The sequence below is a fragment of the Onychostoma macrolepis genome, chromosome 13 (assembly GCF_012432095.1).
Source record: "Onychostoma macrolepis isolate SWU-2019 chromosome 13, ASM1243209v1, whole genome shotgun sequence".
Classification (NCBI taxonomy): Eukaryota; Metazoa; Chordata; class Actinopteri; order Cypriniformes; family Cyprinidae; genus Onychostoma; species Onychostoma macrolepis.
The window spans coordinates 19364556-19388461 of NC_081167.1; the positions used below are offsets into that span (position 1 = coordinate 19364556).

Here is a 23906-nt window from a genome sequence, read left to right on the forward strand (position 1 = left end):
TATAATTTTTTGATTAGTCACATGGCAGACTAACCTGACTGCATCACAAAGGGGTCTCTGCAATGCCGACCTACTGCCTTTGAGATGAATGGGAATGTTAACGGACAGCTTTCTCCAGGTATTCCAGACCTCCTTGGTGCTGCTACTGCTGCACGGCTCTGACAGCCTGAGTTTGGTTCAGCCTCTCTCTCTGGAGTTGGTGTCGTGTGTACATGACAGTGCATCCCCAGACACCGTCTTCACACCACACGCGCGTTCACTCCAAAAGGATGCGCAGTATGTTTGTGCTCTGTATATTGTAATTAATTTGTCTGATGTATTGCGGGTCCCTCAGAGAGCAGCGGAGAGGTTCTTCTCCCCAGGTGAGGATGTAACAGTGAGGATGGTGGAGAGATGAAAGAACTGGGGAGATAAGAATGTTGGCTGACAGATGTGGACATGTCTTACACGTTTCCCCTCAGGCAGCAGGTAGCTCTCTGCTCTCCGCAGACCTGCATATGGAGCTGTTCTTCCATTGTCTCCCAGCTGCACAATATCAGCACTCAGCCAAATGATAAATGACATCTCCAAACTGTCAGTAGCTTTAGCGATGACAACTTTCTCTGCTGTCCCACTGTCTTTTCTTGTCAACCCTGCATATCTGCAGTGCTATGGGCCTCGCTCTGGAAAGAAATAAATGGCCATTTTTTTCTTGTGTATTATATTGCGCGTCACTGTTTGTGTGCCCTCGGCCCTTTAGCAAAACTGTAACCGAGGAGATTTGCGTGGCTCAGTGATTCTGATATTTTCTTCTGTTGAATCACTTAATATTTTAGGCCTGCATTCTGAGAAGAGAGATTATGTGGAAAAGGCTTATGAGAGGATGCATTTCTAAACGCCAGTGCAATCTATACCAGCCCTCGTGGCAGCAAGCCTGGCTGCTGCGTTTGGCAAGTGCAGCTGCAGAAGGGAAATTAAAGTTTGGCAAGAGCACAGCGGCGCTGCCTGTCCAAAATTCTCAAAAAAACTGGAGGACAAAAACTGGGCAGATTTTCAGTTTCATAGATGCCATTCTAGAATCCTGTTAAGCTATTATTTGACCATTAAATCATGAATAGAGATCTGTCAGCGCAGGTTTGATTTGTCGTTTTTGTTGCACCGCCTTGGTAGCAGATGTATGACAATTTATGATTAAGAAGAGTCACGTTTGCACCCCATGTGGAACACAAATTGCACGTCAAGCGCCGGGTGTTAAGAACTGAGAAGGTTAGTAAGTGGATAAATGCAGCGCACAGCTGCAGCAGTGTGATACATGAGTCATTAAAGATCATGTGCAGCCTCGTTCAGATTTTACAGCAGATATTACAAAAGGTTGAATGCCACTCGTTTTATATTGGTTGTGTCTTTTTTGATGGATAGAATAATAGACAGTGAAAGGGGAGACAAAATGAATTCTTTCAAATTGAATGTTATTCAGAGCAATATTTAAACCCATAACTTTTAAATGAAAAATAGGTGCCTTAACCACTGTAAATGTTTTTTTTGTTGTTGTTGTTTTTTTATGTCGTTGTCAGCCTGTGGTCTAAAGAATTTAAGTCTTCCTGTTGTATAATTTTAATGATGGAATCTTTCTTTCTTTACTCAACTTTGTGATGTTCTAATCTCATATTACTTTTTTGTGGAATATAAATTAGATGTTTGGTAGAATTTTCAAACTGCTATTTTTCATATAATGAAAGTGAATGGGGACCAAGGCTGTAAAGCTCAAAAAAAAAAAAAAAAGACAATAAAATGTCACAAGTGAGAAAAACTTTTATTTATTTATTTATTTTTTCACAGAGAGGGACTGAATAAGTTTTGCTCGGTTCCTTACACAAAGTTACTGCATTATTTGACTTGGAATATACAGCCCTAGTATCCATATGGATTGCTGTTATGGCACTTTTAGGTAGTGGTTGTCTGATAACAACTTGGTGACCATTGACTTTCATTTTATGGAATAGAGCAGCTTGGCCATCTCTTTTTGTGTTCTATAATAAAAGTCTGGAACAATACGAGGGTTAGTAAATGACATTTTTGGGTGTTCAGTCCCTTTAAGATTCCACAGGTAAAGCCAGAGTTATGTATTCTGTGTGTAACATTGTCACCTACCGTCTCTGTCTTACATGTGGCTTTAGGGTTTTATTTACACGCTTTTGAATTGTTTCGCGAAAGATCACAAGATGCTTTGAAAGAAGCTGGAGTTGTGAGTTCAAGGGGCCAAGTGCGGGCTGTGGTCTCTGCGGATCAGGGTATTCAGAGAACAAACACAGACGTCTGCGTACCAGTCACACAGATCTCTAGGGAAAGCTCATCAATCGTGCCCTGCAAATATCAACACAGTCTTAACACTATTCTGCATCAGTGGAGGTGGCTGTTTTATCTTTGAATACATTATTCATGCACATATATAAATATTTGATATGATTGCACTAAAAAAGGGAAATTGCTCTTTTATGAGTAGTTTTTGGAGAGATATTTGGTGTACAAGAAGAGGGGGGTGGTAGCCGGGTGATGCGAGTATACTGCTGGTTCTCGCTTCTCTCATGGGAGTCTGGGGTAGAATTTCAAGGAAGCTTAATTGCACATAGCTCATGTAGACTATTGAAAAATTCAATAGCCTTAATGCTAAAGAGTGTGTTTAGAACATTTCAGCTTGATTTTTCTTCAGTCTTTTAGTGGAGAACTCTGTTTGCACCTCTCTTGTGAATGCAAATAATGGACACACACATGCAGATGAAGCGTGTGAGTACACAAAGACCCATTTTAACGCTCATATGGTCTCTTTCCGCAGGTTGTAAGTCGCGTGGCAGCGCAGCAGGGTTTCGACTTGGACCTTGGCTATCGGCTCCTGGCCGTGTGCGCGGCAAACCGCGACAAGTTCACCCCTAAGTCGGCAGGTGAGAACCGCTTCTCTCATTGCGATGCTTCTTCTCACTCATCATTGCTACAGACACTGTGCCTGTAATGAATCCACATTTCTCATTTAGCGATGTGACAGGAAATCTTTTAATTGTGGTATTATGCAATCACAGCGCACGGCCATGCATTAGCATCCTTTCACATTCCTTTGTCCGACACTCACTCATCTCCTTAAGACGATTTAACTTCGCGAGGTTGTCTTTTCCTGCCCGATTTTACACGTGGAGCTCTCTGCGTGCCAGAAACACCCCCGAATAATTCATTGATAAGCCGCCAGAGTTCACTTTCCAACAATCATCCATCAGCAGAGCAGCATCACTTTGTAATCAGCTCTGTTTGAAATTCTGACCTTCTCAGCCAAAGCTGAGTGTCCTGTTCTTGTACATTTGTCAAAGTGAATTGCGGACGGGCATCAGCCAAACAGAGATAGATGGGCCACAAACGCCGGGGTTGAGGTGTGTGAGTGTACTTCATTTGAGAAAGGCCTGACATGGCTCGCTGTTGAGAATGAAGATAAACTGTCCGTTTGAACCATGGTTACTGTGGGACACCTAGGGCCTTCCAGAAACATTTTTTTTTGTTAATATCTCTCTTTTTAGATCACTGCAAAAATAATTTTCTTAATTAATTATTATTTTTGTCTTATTTGGAAAGCAGTGGGCTGTTACAGAATTGATCTTCACCAAGATTTCTCCCTTTTTTAAGTTTAAGGTTTTCATTTATGTATATTTAATTTTATTATATTTCAGCTTTATTTCAGTTACCAAAAAAATATTATTAATAGTTGATTAGTTAACAGTAACATTTAAAGCTTATTTAAATATTTATTTATTTTAATTAATTAATTGATTTATTTCACTTTTTAATTTACTTATTCCCAGTAATTAAATTTGCTTTAATGATGTTCAGAAATTTTTACTCAAACAAGACAAAAATCCTGATTAATAAATGTATTTTTGCAGTGAACAGCTGAGAATAGTGGCAGTATGCTGTTAGTAACACTCACGTGGCTTGTTTGAGAGCTGAAATATTTCTCCGTTTCAGTGATATCTCCAATATTTCAAATCAAGCAGAGTTTATACCAGCGGTTGATAAAGAAATGGCTGGAAGCAGATATGACTCAGACTTCCTCTTTCTCAATGCATCAAGGGGGCATCCATCTTACCTCTATCATAAGGGCGTCTGCCACCCCAGACACACAGACGACAGTGGCAGGGCTCAGTCTCATAAACCCATCTTCCGTCCCTCTCGTTTTCTGTCCTCCTTGATGCCACACACTCTTTCTCTCTTTATCTGTCTACATCCATCACGCAAACACACACAGAAAGAGCGAAAGGAAAAAAGAGAGAGAAGAGATATATGCACGTCAGGTCAGGGATTTGTCGAGAAAGTGCAGCCCCAGCGAAAACCCAGTGACAGGCAGGATGGCGACAGAGGGGCGGCCACCCGACACCACACAGCGGAGTTCAGTGTGTCTGGCGCGCTCAGAGCCTGAGAGAAGCGAGACACTCCCACATTACACGATCAATGCACAATCAGGCGGCCGTGGAGAGCCAGTCACCGGCTGCAGGATGAATCCGTCATGTTTTGCTGTCTCTGTGATATACAATGCAGCTGACACTTGGCTGTGAGGATGGCCAAAAGTCATCCACTTGCACTTAGAATTACACTTTTATTTGCGTCTCGTAAAAGAATGTTAAGTACCTGTAATGGATAAACGCCAGATGTCTTGTTAGATATAGTAAAGTAATTCATATATTTATGCTTTGAGCTCTTGTTAATGTTACATTTGAACAGTTATAGTGCTTTAAAATGGTCAGTTGGATTCCTTTGTTTTTTGACATTTGATGTTGGCAAATCTAACACAATTTGATGAGTACACATTTATCATCAATATATAATATTAATCAATATATTTGTCTTGTTTTCCAATATTTTTTTAAACTCTGAATATCCATAAAACAAGTTAAATTAGTAAAATTGTTAATTGTTTTATTAAGTATTAATATAAATGTTGTAAATAACATGCATATATAATTATATATAAATGATAAATTAATATAAAACATTAATTTATATATTATAAACTCGACATGGGGAAAAATGTCATATATAAGAACATTTTATTATTATTATTATTATTATTGCTGTGAGTAATTTTACATTTATAATTAGATTTAAAATGTATAGAATACATTAATTTATAATGTATAAAAACAGGAGAAATAGAAAATGTGAACAATTGAATGTGAAAACGTTGTTAATTCTATAGGTAAGACTAATAATTATTATTATTATTATTGTTAATGCTGTGAGTAATAATTAAATAATACATATATAATTATATTTAAAATTGATGTAATACATTAATTTACACACTACAAAAAACAGAAGAAATACAAAATGTGAGATATTTCATGTGAAAAACATTAATTCTATAGGTAAGAATAATGATTATTATTATTCTAATAATATACTATTATATAATTTATTTACTTGTGGTTATTATTATTATTATAGAAAAATAGCTCATTCATTTTTATTTAAATTATTTATCAAATTTTTTAAAGGTGTTTATATTGGAAAATAATTTAAACATACTGATTGGAAAAGTGCATTGACAAAATAAATATATAATCAGTGCAAAATAATGGAAGCGCGTTGTGCATTATCACCAGTTAATCTTCAGGAATGTGAGATGTGGTGTATGTGTAGATGAAGTCTAGTCTGTTAGTGCGTGCTGGTTTGTGAGTGCTGACCTCTCTGTCAGCGGGATTATCCGGCAGTATTAATCTGTGATTATGGGAATTATCTGTCCACGGTGTGTTTGCATCTGTTTGTGTGTATGTGTGAGTGCTCTTATTGAGTCTGATCCTCTCTGCTTACATGCTACTGACAGACTTTTTAACCAGGCTTTGTTTGGCACCCCACCGCCACTGCAATAGGATAATTATTTAGTCTAAAATCTCCCTCTTTAGAACACAGAGTTGTGTCTGTACCAAGAAATGCTAAATACCTTGTCTGAGATGCTTTTATTGAGCATATGTTAATTATACACAGCATCACAATTGCTTTTGACAGTATTACAACAATATCCTGTCAGTCACAACAGTCTCCTCACTTAGATCAAAATCGAGTTCTTCCCTCTGTATGTGTCATGCAGATATTTAATCGAGAGCAGGTTAGTTGAGAGATTGACAGCTAATGTGTTTGACTATTAGGACATGTTTCTCAGTCGCATGGCCCCATTCAGAAAGCCTGCTATTATTTAAACATTTTCCTGAAAAAAAAAAAAGTCAACTTTCAAAATCACGTTTGTGCCTGCATACAGGAGCAGAGATAGTGTGCCATTGTTCAGAGTGAGATGTTGCGACAAGATAATTGCAAGGTGTGTCTCAATTCAAGTGTTTTTAAAGTCTGTTATTGAGCAGATTTGGCACGAAGCGCAGAAGACATTAAGTACAGGAATTTGAACAATGCTTTGTTTTTCCCTCTAAAATCTTTAACCAGTGTTTATAACAATTCCATAGTTTACGTCATTTTTGACACACTAACAAATAGTTTAAGTCACTTTCTATAATAATTGTATATGATTGATTCATTTTGATTCTGTCATATAACAGTTATTTGTACAGTTTTGTGACTAGAACAAGTCTATGGTGCCCACATTTAATTACATTTTAGTGAGAGGTCTTTCACCATATTCAAGTATTTGGCCTTGATTGTTGTTGTTGTTTTTTTAAATGTAGAGGTACAGTTGTTTGACGCAATTGCACGTCAAAGTAAAGTTGACACATGGCTGTTCTCTGAGCAGCGGATTGGCTAAAGCATGAAACTGGCCAATGGCCACACTGTGGGGTGAAATGGATCTCTCAACGCAACGGTGAGGAATGTTCTTGCTCTACATAGGAAGTCTGTCAGCAGCTTGTAAATCAGCCCAGCTGGAAGGCACGTCAGGAGAGCAACCAATCCGCCATGTCGAGGGTGATGGATCGCTTTCCAGCACCCAGCTGTAATTCACATGTCATGTACACACATGGTTTACAGAGAAGACACGAGTGCAAATACACAAGAAACTCAAGCCCGGGGACCTCCCCGTTGGTTTGATATACCGCAAACCCTGCCTACATCTATCTGCGTACAGTTCTCACTTCAGATGTTCACTGTGGCTTTGAGTCTGCAACATCAAAGTAGAGATCATTAGTGGGTCACAATCACCTATTGCTAGAATGAAAAATTACCAAGCAATTCAACAATTTCAATGCCAATTCAACACATGTGAATGAATATTGACTATTGTTGATTAGCTAGTTATTTGTTAGTCGGATGATAACATTAATTGTAACAAACTCCAAACTGAAACTGTAGAAAAAAACACAAAATATAAAATTCAGAGATATACTTTTTTTTTTTTTTAGTTTAAGAAATATTTAAATGATGTATAGAATATTGCAATTCAGAAATATATATATGAAAAGATAAAATCCACCATTGTGAGGTGAGACATAAAGTTAATTTTGGACTTAAATCAGTTTCAAGATTTGGCTCTTTTCATCTGATGTAATCATTCAGCAACCGTTCAGCTACTTTTAGATGTTCCAGATCTGCTAGACTTTTTGTTCTTTCAGAAACAAGCTGATTATTTAGCTTGTAATCTGAAACAATTATGCTGCATTATGATAGATTTTTACACCAAAAACATCAGGTTATTTATAAGATTGCTCATTTGTAAAGTACTGAAGTTGAGAGCTGCAGAGTGATGTGTTTGTGTTGGTGGAGGGTTATGACTCACTGCTTTGCAGTAAAAGTTAAAGGAAGCTCAAGTTCCTGTTTGAGCCAGCTTTGGCTCTTCACCTCCTTTTTCATGTAGCCCGTAGCCTTGACATCTCTCATTTTCTCTGAGTTATTTCATCCCCTCGTAGCTTGATATTAAAGGTATCTGTCACACACAGCACTTCAATGCCGGCCAGGGAGACGGCGCGCACACTGAGGTCTTGATGCTTCGTGCTACATAGTAAGTCTTTGTGGCTACAGTACGTTGGAGCTTTCAATGAATTATTGCTAATTTGATGTCACTTGAAATTATTACAGTGCTTTTTTTTGTGCAGCGTCAAGAAAAATCCTGCTGTTGATACAGCGTTTTTATTAGCAGATTAGGCAATGCTAATTCAAGGACTGAAGAACAGTTATGTATTAATTCATTAATGGACGCATGCTATTGACAGCCCGGGGAAGTGCTGGATCCCTTTCTGATATTCAACACTTTTAGATGTGTGTAATTAACAGTGTTAGCAAGTGTCAAGTTAGGCACTTAGCGTTAAAAGCTAACACAGTTTCCATTAATTTCACCCTCACACGACACTCAGGAGGGCCACCCACCAGCCCCGGGCTTAATTAGCGTGCGCGGTCTGATGGATTTATACATCAGTGTCATGTGATTAGCTCACCAATGAACGGGATTCACCCGCTTTGATAGCAGTAATCGCAGGGCTGCGAACGCAGCTTTAACCGAATTGATCCGAGCGTGTTGTTTGTTCTCAGTCTTTCTCCGGATGACTTGGTTGAGGGCCAAGATACAGCCCGTCTGCCACGTTAGGCCCCGCCCCCTCTTTGCAAGTTTGAAATGTGAGCCGCCCATGCTTTCCCCCCCCTTCCGCCCTCTGGCAAAGTGGCCGTCGCATTGCATGGATGTGTGAGTGCGTGCGTGTGTGTGTGTTTGTATGAATGAATGAGGGTTTTAGGCATGTGGACATCACTTAGGACACCATACATCTGAGGTGAGAGGATATTTGCTGCTTTTTCTTCCACTGTCTCTCTTCTCTTTCCCTGCCCCCACGTCCCTGTCTTTCTCTCTCTCTCTTGCTTCTTTTTTTTTTAACCCTTTTGAAACACAACGGTGCTTCCTGTTCATTTTGTGGTTGAACACTGCAGACACTTTACAGGCTTGTCATTCTGTATGTGTGTGTGTGTCTGAAGTTTTCGAAGAGCTTAACCTGATTCCCTGTGGGCTACGTCTTGGAGCAGAGGAGCCAGGTATAGCAGGAGCCCATTAGCACAGAACTCCATCTGTGATTGGCTTTGCACTGGAAACCCAGAGACCGCCGCTGAATAATTGATGTGCATTGTGCAGTCGCTGGACAGGAGAAGAGAGGGAAAACAGAGAGAGAGAGCCCCAGACAATCAGACCGAGATAGACAGAAAAGCTTGTAGATTTCTCACGGGTTCGTCTTTGCCTGCTGGTAAAATCCCATTTTCTCTGTGCAATGAGAAGACTGCGATGAGAGCCAGATCTCAAACGTTGGTAAGTCACGTGACGGTCGGAGTGCATGTGGGTGAGTTGCAGGCAGGTGTATGTGCAAGTACTGCACATGATCGAGTCGTAACAACTGACTGCGTTTGACCTAGTTCCCTCTCTCCCACACAAACGCTCACACATAGAGGGTCAGTCAGAGTGGGCTTGATTATCTCTAGGAGGAGAGCTGACCTACTTGAGGCACAGTGTTTTTGTCAGTCCTTTAGCAGGTTGATGTGAGCCTGGCAACAGCGTGGCTCCAGCCGGTTACATGGAGAGTCTCTTCCTCTATGTCCGCTACTGCGAGTGTGTGTTCGTTCTTTACGGCGTTGTAAATCATTGGACGGGGGAGCGTTTTTTTGCAGTGCATTCGAGGTTCTGTTCGACGGGCCGATTTGTGAGGGAATGAACGTGGGAATTTCTGTGAGTGGGGGGGGGGGTGATGGCTGTGCCCCTGCTGTTTGTATATTTAGAAAGCCAGCTTCATCTCTTGTGGGTCTACAGCACTGTCTGAGTCTAGGCACGATCCCTAGATATTTATAGTAAGTAGTTGTTTCTTGTAACTGCTACAGGGCGGCAGTTAAAGCGTCGTAAGGATAATATACTGCTTGAGCAAAGTCTACAGGTTCTTGTGAAGTTTTGTTAAAGCTCTCGGCCTCGGAGTACATGCTGATGGGGAAATAAACAGCAGTTTGCTGTAATGAGGATCCTGCTGTTCATGTGTGAAACTTCCTCAGTGGTGAGGAGCTTTTAATAGCTCGGTACTCTTTGCCGTGTTTCGTTTGTGTTTGCTGGATTTACTTCAAATAAACATGCAAATGTTATGCTAACGTATTGGTGTACTAATGTTTTACGCTAGTTAAATTTTCCTAAGATGTCTAAAACTATGCTGTGTACTCTATTTTTTTTAAAGGTTGTAATTGGATATTAGAATGATTAATGGGTGTTGATTATCTAATGTATAAAATGAATAATTACTCAATTTATCAAAGTAAAATAGACTTAAATGTGTCATGTATTGCTGCATTCACAGTAAGCGGCTTAGGTTACAAAAGAGAAATCACAGAAATAACATACATTACAGGTTATATTTTACAACTCTAGCTGTTGCTCAACTGAGTGCAAAAAGTAGACTAGCAAATGCATTTCATGAATTTTCCATTGCCCTGGTGCAAACATTTACCGTTGCCCTTAGTTACAAAGTGGATGCAAGGTAAACATCTAAAGAAGTAGGCTGTGTTAACAAACGAAACGAACCATAAACTGTCAGATTACTGCTGAAGTTTTTGATAGGATAGTTTGGATTTTAAATTCTGAATGGATGAGAGGTGTTCAAAGACAGTAATATAGACATCAGTCTAGTGAACCGTGTTAGTTGTCAGAGTTATTAATTATTTACATTATTAATAAGATTCTTAATTGTAGCTATCGTAAGAAAAATTGTCTTGTATTTTGGATTTCTTTTTCTTTTCTTTTTTTTGAAAGAATGAAATGATCAGCAGGGATGCATTGCATACATGATAGTAAAGACGTATATAATGTTATAAAAGATATCTATTTCAAATAACCTTTTGAACTTTCTATTCATCAAAGAATGCTGAAAAAAGTATAATACTTGTGATGAGAAATTTACAATTGTGATAGTAATAGGAAAGATTTCTTGAGCACCAAATTATTATATTAATAATAATGATTTCAGAAGGATCGTGTAACACTGAAGACTAGGGAATGATGCTAAAAATTCAGCTTTGCCATCACTGGAAAAAATTGCATTTTAAAATATATTAAAATAGAAAACAGTTATTTTAAATTGTTATATTATTAAGTTTACTGTAGAAATACACAACCAATCAATGATGTAAATAAGGATATGAATGAACAGCTAAAATTGATACACATGTACAGTGTATCAAAGTCATCCTCTAAATCATTACAATCGCAGTTTTAACCATCTGTGCCTGAATTGTCTTGTCATAAGGACCTGTTACGATGTCCAATAGAGAATTTCCGTTAGTAATATAGGGTAGTCATAGCCTGTAGGAAAAAAATGTTGACGGTTGAGTAGCGATATGCTTGGTAATATGACTAATTTGATATTTAGATGTTTCCTCATACAGTGACAAATGTGTTAGTCATATAAAGAAAGCGTCATCAAGATTTATGCACATTTGTCCAACTGTAATTTAATCATGAGAGATTCTGTGGTGTATTTTTGGACATATTTAGATTTGTAGATGTTAGAATGTCATGTTAGGATTTTAGAATTAAATTCCAAAGAATCGAATACTCTTTGTTAGTGCTTTTAAAATATATCATCATTTTTTGATCATAATTCTAGATTGCATTTGAGTTGCTTAGCTTGAAATACTGACAAATGTGCAAGCACCTGGAATATTTCAGCAAATGCATTGAAATTTAGATCACTTCTTCCTCTGAGATGAGAAGTCAGTGTTTCGCACAGCAGGCTGGAGCAGAAACAGGGTTAAGAACCTCGTTAAGTCCCATCAATTCAACCAGGACATCAGTTCACCCATTGATGACGTCAACTCTGCTTACTGATACTATCTTGTCTTAATATTTCTTTGCCCCCTTGAGTAAAATGTTGAATTTGAACCCTACAGAAACCACCACCTGCAGGAGATGTCAGAGTGACACAGGTACTCTTCTGTGTTCTAGCATTGTTTGGCTTGTGAAACACATCTAGTGGAGAGCTCTCTCTCCTTCTCTCTCTCCATCATCACCCTGGGCATTCATTCTGTTTTTTTTTTTTTTATTCATTCGTACGTAGTCACAGGAGATGAATCACGATGACGCAGACGCTTTTGATGTGCTTCCTTTGTTTGTATGCGGGGGGTCATTGGCTTCTGACTGAGCATCCATACCTGTTTCACAGACGCATGGGCTGCACTGTCATCTCAGATTATCCTGGGATTTTCTCCCGTCATCTTTTGCGAAGGCACTCTGTAGGTTTACGGCCCAGGTTTTCAGCTTTTTTCTGGACTGTACAGCTCATTGAACAGGAATGACGTCCCATTTTATGTTCAAAACAAAGCCTTCATCCGTATGTCACTCACTTCTAGGGCTGCCCTGTGTCACGTGCCAGTCTTTCTGTCAGCTCTTCTCCGTTTCATCGCAGTCATTCATTCCCATTTTAGCCCAATCTGTAGCGACAATGCACTGTGCCGTGTGCTTCAAATTCTTTTCCAATTCAAAAGAGCATCAAGCTGTTTCAATTCTCTCAAACAGACAGTAGAAAGTCAGCGAGCGCACATTGTGCGCTGTAGGAGGCGCATTACATCTGTCACTGACAGAAACAGACAACGACGTGATCGTTTATTTATGCATTCAAATGAGAAATATCAGTTTCATCTGTTCAAGCAGCTACTCTGTGGTTGTGTTTGTGGAAACCTGTGTGAAGTGTTTAAATCTGACTGTGTGTGTATGCGTGTTGTGCCAGACAGTGTCGTGAGTGGTTACGTCACCCGGTGTGAGCGGAGGTCACTCTGTGGCCTGTTAGCCTCAGTTAGGGGTTAATAACTCTGCCTTGTGTGAGTGTGTGTAGACTGCACTCAGGTTCAGCGCTGGCCTTAATTAATATGTGAGCCTCTCGTACGTGAGGACCTGCCCTGTGTCATTAGTTAATAGTAGCGTGCTGCCTGAGCACATGCCTGCCGTATTGCCGGTCACTGAGAACGGAGGGAAGACTGTTTCCATAGACTTCACGGTGCCGCGGTGCTTTTTTTACAGTTAGAACATCCCTATTATCAGGCCCAGACAGAATCTGCTGCTGTTTTTCCCTTTTCCTTTCCTTTGTGAATGATGGTTGTTCTTTTTTGCAAAACTCTACACATCATGTCAGTTAAATATGTATATTACTAACATAGTAATTAAAAAAGCTGCACTAGTCAAAATTCCATCGTATTCTGTGAATAAGAAGTGGACAGGACATAGATTGTGTAATTCTTTTAGTGAGGTTTGGCCTTTGGAGGTTTGGCAGAAAATCCGAAATGTAACTTTTTTTGGTTTTGTTTTTTGGTGAACATGGTAAAATGTGTTCTTCTGTGCTTCTGTTCAGATGTTCTTACTGATAGCAGGAAGCATAAGAAAATTAGCCAAAATATTTAATAAACAAACATTTAATTGGAATTTGTTGAACTTTGTGAACGATGGTTGTTCTTTTTTTACAAAAAGTACACATGCCTATTAGTCAGTTAAATATGGATATTACTAACACAGTAATTAAACGATCTAAAATAGGTTTTAGCTGTGAGAATCTTGGTTCTGGCATGCTGTTTCCTTGTATACACCGTTATTAGCTTGTGTTTTTCTAGTCTTTTCTTGTATTCCCTTCACAAACCTGCATTTTTCTGGCGTGTGTGTGGCGGTATTACATAAATCTCTATGAAGGCTGTTGGGAAGTTCTCCTTTAAGCTGCTTACACTCACTGGAAAAGACCTGCATTAACAGATTGAAGTATTTAGGATGGATAAATTTGAGGAGGAATTCGTAAAAATTAGGCTGAGGAAAGCATTATTTTCAAATAAACAGATTATATTCGACTTGAACTAAATTCATTATCATTTTCAGTTTTTTCTTTTTCTTTTTCAGGAATGACTTGAAAGCTTTGCATAAATGCTAGTTTGTCATTTTATAGTTTAATAAAAACAGCTTTTAGCAGTTTCTATAGTGGTCTCTATTGCCCATGGCCAGCATCTGCTGTTGGATTTCTCTTTGGTTGGTTTTATAGGTCAGGTAAGGTACTGTGATGATCTTAGTGAGGTGAGGATGAAGGGCAGACACATTATGGCCATGTGGACAAGTAGGGTTGCGTATTTTCACTAATTGATCCAGGAAGGTCAGTCGACATGTCTGCCAATTCACTGTGGCATCGGTCTGAGACTCTCACGGACTCACAGATTGAGAGTGAGGGTGAGAGAAAAGGTCTCAGAGGACATTTGAAAATATGGCTTGTGTTATGAATTCCAGCCACATTTTATGTTCTAGACATCCTCATGAGGTTTGAAATCTTTCCACTTTCCAAAGCTGCACTAGTCAAAATTCCACCGTAGTGGACAGGACATGGATTGTGTAATTCAAACCTCACTAATAATAGTGAGGTTTGGCCTTTGGCAGAAAATCAGATATTTAACTTTAAGTATTAGCTTTGTTCCAAAGCCTAGTGAACTGCCTAACTAGCATTTTGAAGCATTGTGTGTTTAAAGCATCATTTAAAGCATGTTTTGTCTTCTAAGATACCTATTTTTGCCAAATTTGAGCCAAACATGCATCCTTTTCCAAGAAAGCAATACTTAAATGCATTGTGACAAGCTCAGTAAAAAAAAAATCTAAGATGGTAGATGAAATATTGGTGTTTTAGCTTAGCAACATGCTAACATTAACCTCAATTGGAATCAACTAGCAGAGTGCTATTTATGTAGGTGTGTTGTCTATATGGATTTCTTAAATCAGTCACTTATGAGGTTCCATTTCATTTAGGATGCTGCCTGTGTTGGTAGTAGGACAGCATGGCTGCTCAATAGATTTCTGGAACAAAGCCTTTGATTAAACAGTGAAGTTTCTACTTGATTTTGGCTCAACTACCTTGTCCAAACTGCCTTTTACTGGCATCTACCTTTTATTAGCAACATCATAATCAAAAAGCTCATAATGAGGCGTTGAAGCCAGTAAAACCGAGAGTTTGGCTGAGAACGGGTGCTGGCAGATACGAAGCGGCCAACCTGAGAAGGAACCACAGGCAAACATTATTGGGGCTGCTTCAGAAGCGATTTGGGTAACCGGGGGTGACCTGGGTTCCCTACATACTGGATCATTTGGGGATTTACCCTGGTCAGTTATTCAAAGCCCACTAAACCTGCTTGGAGAGCCTCTTCTCTAGACAAAGAGCAGACAGGGAGGGGGGTTGGTTTGGGTTGGTTTGTGTAGTGTCTGTCTCTCTGCTCTGTTTTGCCAGAAGTCTGTAGAGCCACAGGCTGTTGTCCCCTCAGTAAGATGGTTTCTACTGCAGTCTGGCACCTTTAGAAACGGCAGAACATGGCTAATATGAGTCACAGAGCTTGTATGGATTGCATGGATCTTACAGTGTTAGCAAATGTTGCTGTCTGCTATTTTGGAGTGCTGTCTTTTTAAAAGAGTGACAAAATTGTCTTAAAATTGTTATTGATCAGGATGTAGGGATTTTGAAGAGGGTTGTGTTTTATTGTAGTTTTGAGTTTTTTTAATGTACTACTTACTCTGTTTTATTTTTAGTTATTTAGCTTTTATTTTATCATTTTTGGTTTTATTTTTACTTTTTTATTCAGTTATTTTAGTTTTAGTATTTTAGTTCCAAAGTTAATGCACTAACTGATATCATCTAAAAATGTTTAACCTTGTTGAATTTTAAAAGTGGGTGTCAAGTTTTAGAATATACCATACATTAAAAACATTTGTGATCATTTTTGTATTAGTTTAGTTAGTTTTGCAGTCAGCTTTTCCTGGTTGTGTTTTTATTAACAACATTAACAAAAATGTTTGACTAATTTTTAGTTTTTGTTAACAGTAACACTGGAAGCACCGCCCACCTTTTCTTCAAAAAAGTATGTATTTATATTAACATTTTAAGTGTTTTATGATGACACAATATGACACTGTACACTGATTTGTAAACACTGTTAATGTCTTTGTTCTCACCCTGAAATGACTTCTTACACTGTGTTTAACAACCGTTTTTGAAGCTGCTGTGTTGTGATAAATGGCACACTAAGGATGCTAAGTCTCAGACTGTATTAGAGTCTGGCTGGTGTAAGCAAACCTCAGTTTTATCGTCTGGCATGGCTTTGTGAGAGCTATGCTCTGTGTTGGTACTCGTCTCTTCCTGCTGGGATCACTGCCTGGTGCACACCGCTGTGAGCCAGCCTTGCCACCATAATGCCCGCTGACATAGGCCCAACACACAGCCATGCCACCGAAATGCCCATTGCCACAGAGCTACAGTAGCCTACTGCCAACTTAACACTCAACACAACCCTTTCTGGAGCAGGTGTCTGGCAATGCGAGCAGAACTAAATGAGGGAAGGGAGGCAGATGAAAGGAAAACGGAGACTGAGAGAGGCGTTTTAATACAGGGAATGAAAGAGAAATGTGATTAATGCCGATTTACTGGTGAGTAAGGATTCATGATATCATTTGTTAGCGAAACTTTCCTTTTGGTCCCCTCTGCTGCAATTTGATAATGCTGTAAAATACAGTGGGATGTAAGGACAGCATGACTGTTTGACAAAAAAAAAAAAACTGCATTAAATAATAAAACATGCACGATTATGACCACTTTAAGTCAAATAATTTAAGGAAAGCTCCTCTGTTCCTCTGCGCTTGCGCAGTCGTCTACTTGCACAACAGGAGCTCTACGCAGGCGTGACTACTGCAAATTAATTAGATGTCATTTGTCTTGAAATTCCTCCAATCTTGAGACATTTTGTTCTGCTGCCGGTGCTTCTGTGTGTGGCAGGGTTTATGCAAAATATATTGTATGTACGCTCAATGATATCTTTTCTGTTACTGGAGCATTTTAAGAGTAAATGAGCTTAATATTGGACCAAAAATCAGTGCATCCCTACTGATGAGAGAGATCGTGTTACAGTAAATGTTACGCATTAATATGACAACACGGCCCCGTGGGTAGTGGTGGAGGCGATGATGTTTGCGGGAGAAATGGTGTATCTGTATTCAGCTAGGTGAGAGGGATATTGTACGCTGCCGGAAGGTGCCGTGTTGATTAGGTTGTTTTTCTGTGAGTTTACTGGTTGAATTGCAGGCAGGAGAGCTCTAGTCTTTGTTACATGTGGGAGGCATGCTAGGCGGGGAACAACAGTTGAAAATTGGCAGGCGGTGTCTGCCTGTAACCTGTCATATGAGCTCTAAGTTGGTCTTTTGTGAGAAAATAGCAGTTGCCAGCATGCAGAGGTAGTGATTTAGCTGGCCGATAAGCTCTCTGTAATGGCAGGGTAGAATAATTCTCATTGAAGTAGGTGGGTGATTCCAGCCTCCCGCTCCAATCCTGCTGGGACGGCTTTCACGCCTGTCGCAGAGAGGTGAGAAGCGTTCTCTTTGAAACAGACCCTTTTGATATATTTACACAAACGCGATTTTCTCACTGTAATTGTGTGTTTGAACTTGGAAGGGAAAGTGCGTCAGGTGCCGCTGGGATATTGAATAACTTAAAGCTGTTTCTTGGAAGAACTCCAGTTCCGATTCTGCAATGCATTAAGGGTTCTTGAATTTTATTCTGAAATGGTTATTAATACAGGCATTAAATGACTAATGTTGCACAAATATGAATGAATACTCCGCTCCATTTCTTCAATCCTCCTGTGGTTCCAAACCTCTTTGACCTTCTGACCTTCTTAGACCACAAAAAAATTATATTAGGTCGCAGCCCTTTTCCAAACAAAAATGCTAACCAGGGTCTGTCCAACTCAAAAAAAAAATGACGACAAATCACCATAAAGTATCAAAAACTTTGTGTGAAATGAATCCCCTCCACCTTACTAATCAAATCTCATTTGTGCATTTTCAGTATATGATATTTTGGAATGACATGAGGGTGAGTAAATGATTTTTTGTGAACTATCCCTAAAGTGCAGACTGTGGTAAATAAGACTGAGGTGTGTGTTTTTCAGGAGCATGTGTGCTGGTTTACGTTCCCCCAGCAATAAAGGCGCTGGAGACAGCTGAGCAGTCTTCATAGTCATTACTGGCTGATCGATTTAGAGAGGAAAGAGCCAAGACAGACGTCTGTCTCTCTGCACCAGACTCAGAGAGAGAGAGACATTCTGGACTCTTGACACCACCCTCTCTGTTCAAATAGCCGTAGCAGGTTTTTTTTACTCATCTACTGTCTGTGAAGTAGATTTAGAGAAGAAAGAGGGGTATTGTTCCATGTATGAACTCGTCTTAGGGGAAAGAGAATATTTTATAAGGTCCCTTGCAGAATCTTTTTGATGGCAAAGGAAGACTAGAGGTGCAGCACTACTGAAACAGTTCCTGGCTTTTGTTCTTGTTCTGTCGGCGTGTGATACAGTTTTTTGGAGAATATTTTTTCTTCCTTGTTCTCTGTGTGCAGCTCTGAGTCATTCTATGAAACAGGCACCTTTTTCATGTTGGAAAGGTGATTTTTAAAGTACATTGCTGTATGACTTTAAATATTCTATCAGACAAAGAATGTCTTTAAGTGCTAATAAATTGCATTGAGCCAACTCAAGTTAAATTATTATTTTGTGGGGTTCCGAACATGTAACATTGGAAATGTGATGTGGAACATTAAAAAAAAAAAAAAGTTTCAAAATTTTGTTTACTTTTTTTCTATTTTATATGATTAGTTGAATATGGGGTATTTATCAAATGTTAATCTTGTCGAGCATGTAAAAAGATTCATTCTGGAAATAATGATTATTTGATTATGATGATTATTTTAATGTTAATAAGTAGTGTGATTCGTTAAATAGCCTGGATTTATATATATAAATATGTTTCAGTGCTACAAATTTGAACTCAATTTTTAAACAGATGTTAAAGTTAAAACACTTCATAGCAGTTGTTTGTGTTTAGTGCACTTTATCAGATGTTGTGGACACAAATGGTACTCTTGTCATAGAATGACTCAGCTAGTAGTGAGTATTTATCTAAATAGTGTCACTTGGAAAGTATAAGGACCATTTGTATGAAGAGCACTTAAATACAGTGCTCGCGTTTCAGCCGTGTGCGGCGTGTAGAATCGATTAGACCAGGATCTGGCCACATGCCAGCTGTTGCCATCCCGAACCGACTCCATCACCATGGCGAGAGGCTCGTTTTGTCACCCCTCTCAGGAGTAAAGTGCTGCCAGGACACATCACCGGCATGATTCACTGTCCTCAGCACTGATTCTCATCTCCCATTTCTCGCTCTTTCTCTCCCCGTCCTCCGTCATCCTCCCTTCACGAGAGGGAAAGACAGGTCTTCTGTAGTAGTATCACTGCTTAAAGTGCACTGCAGATGAAAAGCATATGATCCTATGAGAAGCATACTGACAAGCTATTATAGAGGATCCCAAGCATGCTCGTGCCGCTGCTGCTATTGTAGTGACCTCTAGTGGTAAAGACATGAACTGATTAAGATTTTGCAACACTTTTGGCATCACTATCACCACTGCTTACACTGAAGTTTAGATTTGAACTGTAAAAAATATCTGACATTCAAATATAAATGACGCCTGAAATTGTCATCTTGTTAAGGAAAGATGTGCTAATACTTGGCAGTGAGTTTTGCTCCTGCTAAATAGCAATCTGAAGGAAAAATAAGCAAGATTGCTGTTTAGCCAACAGGTGATTTGTCTCTGTGCCAAAGATCCTTCCTGATCTCTTTTTCTCTTTGTTTGTCTCTTTCTCTCCAGCTCTCCTGTCGTCCTGGTGTGAGGAGCTGGGACGGCTGCTCTTGTTGCGGCATCAGAAGAATCGTCAGAGCGATCCACAGGGCAAAGTACCCTTGCAGCCGCCCATGAACTCCATGAAGCCCTCGCTCTCACATGGGTCAGTACCCAGACAAAACTCTGCTCTAACCCGACGCTTGCTGGAGCCGTTCCAAGCACTGTTAAACTTACAGTAGTCTCGCCCCTTTCTCAGAATTTCGTCCTAGTGCACTCATCCAGCACAGAATTGTTTGTTTTTATGTGGCATGTGATCTTGAAGTCAAGGCTTTTCCAAGAAGCCATTGACCCAAGCTTTCGTTAACAGCCCTGTAAACATGACATCACTGAAGGCTGTGCATATGAAATTCATTCTCACAATGTTCCAAACAACAGCAGATAAAAACATTACCATTTAGGTACGTCAACTAGAAGTTAATAGAGATTGATAGATTGCCAGAGAAAACACTGAGGAAGTTCACTAGCTTAGTGATGTTTTACAGAACATTTTGTGCTCCAGGGCTGGTGATTGGCCACTTTTGCAAACATTACAGCTTCATTTTCATGGAAAAACTAATGTTCTGTAGTCAAGAGGGAGCTTTTCTTTATCGGGCTGTGTTGGAGTCAACTTTACTCTTTCTCAACACATGTTTGATGCCCCTGATCTCACATTACTGTTTGAACACTGTTTTGTAGTGATGGGTCCTTTCCATATGACAGCGTTCCCTGGCAACAAAACGCTAACCAGGCCCCGGGCTCGCTGTCGGTGGTTACGACGGTGTGGGGAGTTACCAATACATCACAAAGTCAGGTGAGTCACACGTATAGTGTCACTGTATGAAAACAGTAACAGTGATAACATTGATCTTCTAACCGACGTTGCTTTTGATCTAGGTCTTGGGTAACCCCATGGCCAATACCAACAATCCCATGAACCCTGGAGGCAATGCACTTGGGTCGGCTATGTCAGGCAACAACCCAGGGATCAACTCACCTCAGTTCCCTGGCCAACAACAACAGTTTTCAGCCAAAGGGGGATCCAACCAGGCCTACATGCAGCAAAGCATGTATGGGCGTCCAGGGCACCCGGGAGGAGGAGGCTTTGGTGGAAGGTAATGTTTCAAGCATTAGAGATGCCGTTCCAGACAGGATGATGGGAAGTTGTTTGACAAAGTTGCTTTGCATCACTTTGGGAGATTCAATAAGCTATAGAAGAGTCTCCCATTAGTGATACTTGACACATGGTTTTAAAGCCCAGCCAATACTCAGTTCAAGGATGTTTTTCTTGAAAGGGATGATATCACCTTCTTGCTGTGCCAAGTGCAAATCCAGGAAAGATTTATGTGGCCTTCCAACAAGTTTTATTCCAATAAATAGACCTTTTTGACTCTGTAAGTTGTGATGTAGATGTGTTATGTGTTGTGTATTGCTTCTGCTCAGTTACCCAGGTGGGCCGAATGCTCCGGGTGGCATAGGCATGCCCCCTCATACACGACCGCCCTCTGATTTCACACAACCTGCTGCTGCCGCCGCCGCGGCTGCTGTTGCTGCTGCCGCCGCCACCGCAACAGCTACTGCCACAGCAACCGTGGCAGCCCTGCAAGAAACCAATAAAGACATGAACCAGTACAACCAGGTTGGTCCCTCACTGGTTTTGGCTTTTTACCCTACCCTGGGTTTCCAAACAAGTCCTCTTATTCATCTGAACTGCCATTGGCCTTCTCTACAGGTCTGCTCCTCTTTCCAGATGGGGCCTACACAAGGTTACAATAACCAGTTTATGAACCAGCCAGGGCCCCGTGGGCCCCCGTCCATGGCTGGTGGCATGAACCCAGCTGGTATGGGTGGTGGCATGAATAGCTCCAACATGAGTGGCCCGCCGATGGGTATGAACCAGCCCAGAGGCCCAGGGATGGGGCCCTTCGGTGGCCACGGCCAAAGGATGCCTCAACAGGGTTACCCTGGACCCAGACCTCAGTCCATGCCCATGCAGGGCACCAAGAGGCCTTATCCAGGAGAGGTAAGACCACCGATTGCTCAAATAGACTTTCAGCAGATATTTTGTATTGGCTATTTGTGTTGGTGAACCAACTGTTTTTTTTTTTTTTTTCACAGCCTAATTATGGAGGCCAGCAGTTTGGACCCAATGGCCAGTTTCCCAACCAGCAAGGGCAGTACCCTAACCCAAACGCTTCTAGAGCTCTTCCTTCACCCAATTACCCTGGGCAAAGGATGCCGGGACAACAGGGCTCTGGCCAGTACCCCCCTACTGGGGTAGCCATGGGCCAATACTATAAGGTAAATTCATATTGCTCGGTCTTTGCAATGTTAGTAGACACAATTTTCTTGAGGAAATTGTGTAATTTGGCTCACACTTTGAAAAATGCCACATTCAGTTTAAACTCGCAAGTTTACTTTTGGTAGGGAAAAGAAAAGAAATAAAATATTAATAGGAGCTATCTTGCTTTCTTGCTTTACACTCTGTATGCTCTTTCCTATTTCAGCAAGAGCCATTTAATGGACAGAACAACAATTTCTCTGGAGGTGGTTATGGGTATAATCAAGGAAATGGGGTAGGTGGTGAAACTATTGTTTATTTTCATACACAATTATGTGTAATATTCCATTTGTACTCATATGTACAGATTTGCTGTATATTTAGTGACTGCATTCAGTAATCATGTGTCTCTTTGGCTAAAGCCTCCTCGGCAGGTGGTGAACTACCCACATTCGCCAGTTCCTGGTAACCCCACGCCACCCATGACCCCAGGAAGTAGTATACCTCCGTACCTGTCGCCCAATCAGGATGTCAAGCCCCCTTTTCCTCCAGACATGAAGCCAAACATGACGTCTCTGCCTCCACCTCCAAGTGAGTCAAGTAAAGAAACCCCACACACGACATTGATCTCCGCTCTGTCCGTATTATAAACTCGGTCACAGTCTATCAAAATAAACCCCTGAGAACCCTTTGATCCGCCACCTGCAGCTGAGTGGGAAAAAAAAGTCCCATTGCACATTTATCTGAGATTCATGCATTTTTCACATCCACTCAGAGCTCATTCATAATATATGTGCTTCGGTGGGAAAGGCTGAAACTAGGTGAGGTGAAAGCCAAGCTTGAAAGCATCTTACACATTGATACTATGGTCTAAATGGGAAGACTATGAATCCATCTAATCTCAATATTTGTTCTTGTAGCCAACCCCAACGAGGAGCTTCGTTTGACGTTCCCAGTGAGAGATGGAGTGGTGCTGGAGCCCTTTAGATTAGAGCACAACCTGGCCGTCAGTAACCACGTCTTCCATCTGCGCCCCTCCGTCCACCAGACGCTCATGTGGAGGTGTGCATGTTACTGCCATAAACCGCACATGCTCTTGACAAAGACATCCTTAATATTTAATGATAATTCTGTCATTATTTACACACTCTCATGTTTTTCCAAACCTGTATGATTTTTTTCTCTACCGTGGAACACAAAAGGAGACGTTTAGCAGATCATTCATGCTTCTCGTTTTGATAGAATAAAAGTGAATGGTGATTAAGGGCTATCAGTCTCTAAAAATGACAAAAGACTGCCATAAAAGCACCACAAAAGCATGACGGTCTGTCACAAGTCTTCTGAAGCTACATTATCCACTAGATTTGAATATATACATAGTCACATCACACAGACGTGACGACTTTCACTCAATAAAGAATTTTGGACTTTTACTTACACAAAGCTATTGAATCAACTCAGAACATACGCTTCTGTTTAAAAGTTTGAGGTCAGTATGATCTTTTTTAATGAAAAGTCACCATTCACTTCATGAAATGTAATATAGCAGTGTGAACATTCTGCACAACATCTTATTTACAGTATGAGTTGGAACATTATGAGGACTATTCCATTAACACTAGAACCCTCTCCTCTTGTCCAACAGATCTGATCTGGAGCTGCAGTTTAAGTGCTATCATCATGAGGACCGACAAATGAACACCAATTGGCCCGCATCCGTCCAAGTCAGTGTCAACGCCACCCCCCTCACTATTGAGAGAGGCGACAATAAAACATCCCACAAACCCCTGCACCTAAAGCATGTGTGTCAGCCAGGGAGAAACACCATCCAGATTACGGTCACAGCCTGCTGTTGTGTGAGTAATATTCCTCCGCTGCCTTTCAATAATGTATAGTCTGTCATTTAGCTGCCATGTCAGAGAGCTGTTATACAGCATGTGATACGAAATCAGATA

General features: G+C 40.3%; 1 protein-coding gene across 17 annotated transcripts in view; it reads left to right on the forward strand.

Moving 5' to 3' along the window:
* The window catches only part of zmiz1a (zinc finger, MIZ-type containing 1a), a 192174-nt gene that overhangs the window by 161893 nt on the left and 6375 nt on the right, over positions 1-23906 (forward strand). For 7 of the 17 annotated variants that reach the window (XM_058795531.1, XM_058795527.1, XM_058795525.1 and 4 more), the window contains 12 exons: positions 2813-2918; positions 11854-11889; positions 19662-19797; positions 20370-20484; positions 20568-20785; positions 21114-21309; positions 21403-21693; positions 21789-21971; positions 22178-22246; positions 22374-22542; positions 22872-23013; positions 23597-23807. In XM_058795531.1, the coding sequence (XP_058651514.1) occupies positions 2813-2918; positions 11854-11889; positions 19662-19797; positions 20370-20484; positions 20568-20785; positions 21114-21309; positions 21403-21693; positions 21789-21971; positions 22178-22246; positions 22374-22542; positions 22872-23013; positions 23597-23807 (1872 nt within the window). Of the gene's footprint in view, positions 1-2812; positions 2919-7681; positions 7955-8545; positions 8718-8884; positions 9242-11853; positions 11890-15806; positions 15829-15876; positions 17323-19661; positions 19798-20369; positions 20485-20567; positions 20786-21113; positions 21310-21402; positions 21694-21788; positions 21972-22177; positions 22247-22373; positions 22543-22871; positions 23014-23596; positions 23808-23906 lie in introns of those variants that run through there. The other 10 variants (XM_058795534.1, XM_058795533.1, XM_058795532.1 and 7 more) reach the window with 9 other exon arrangements.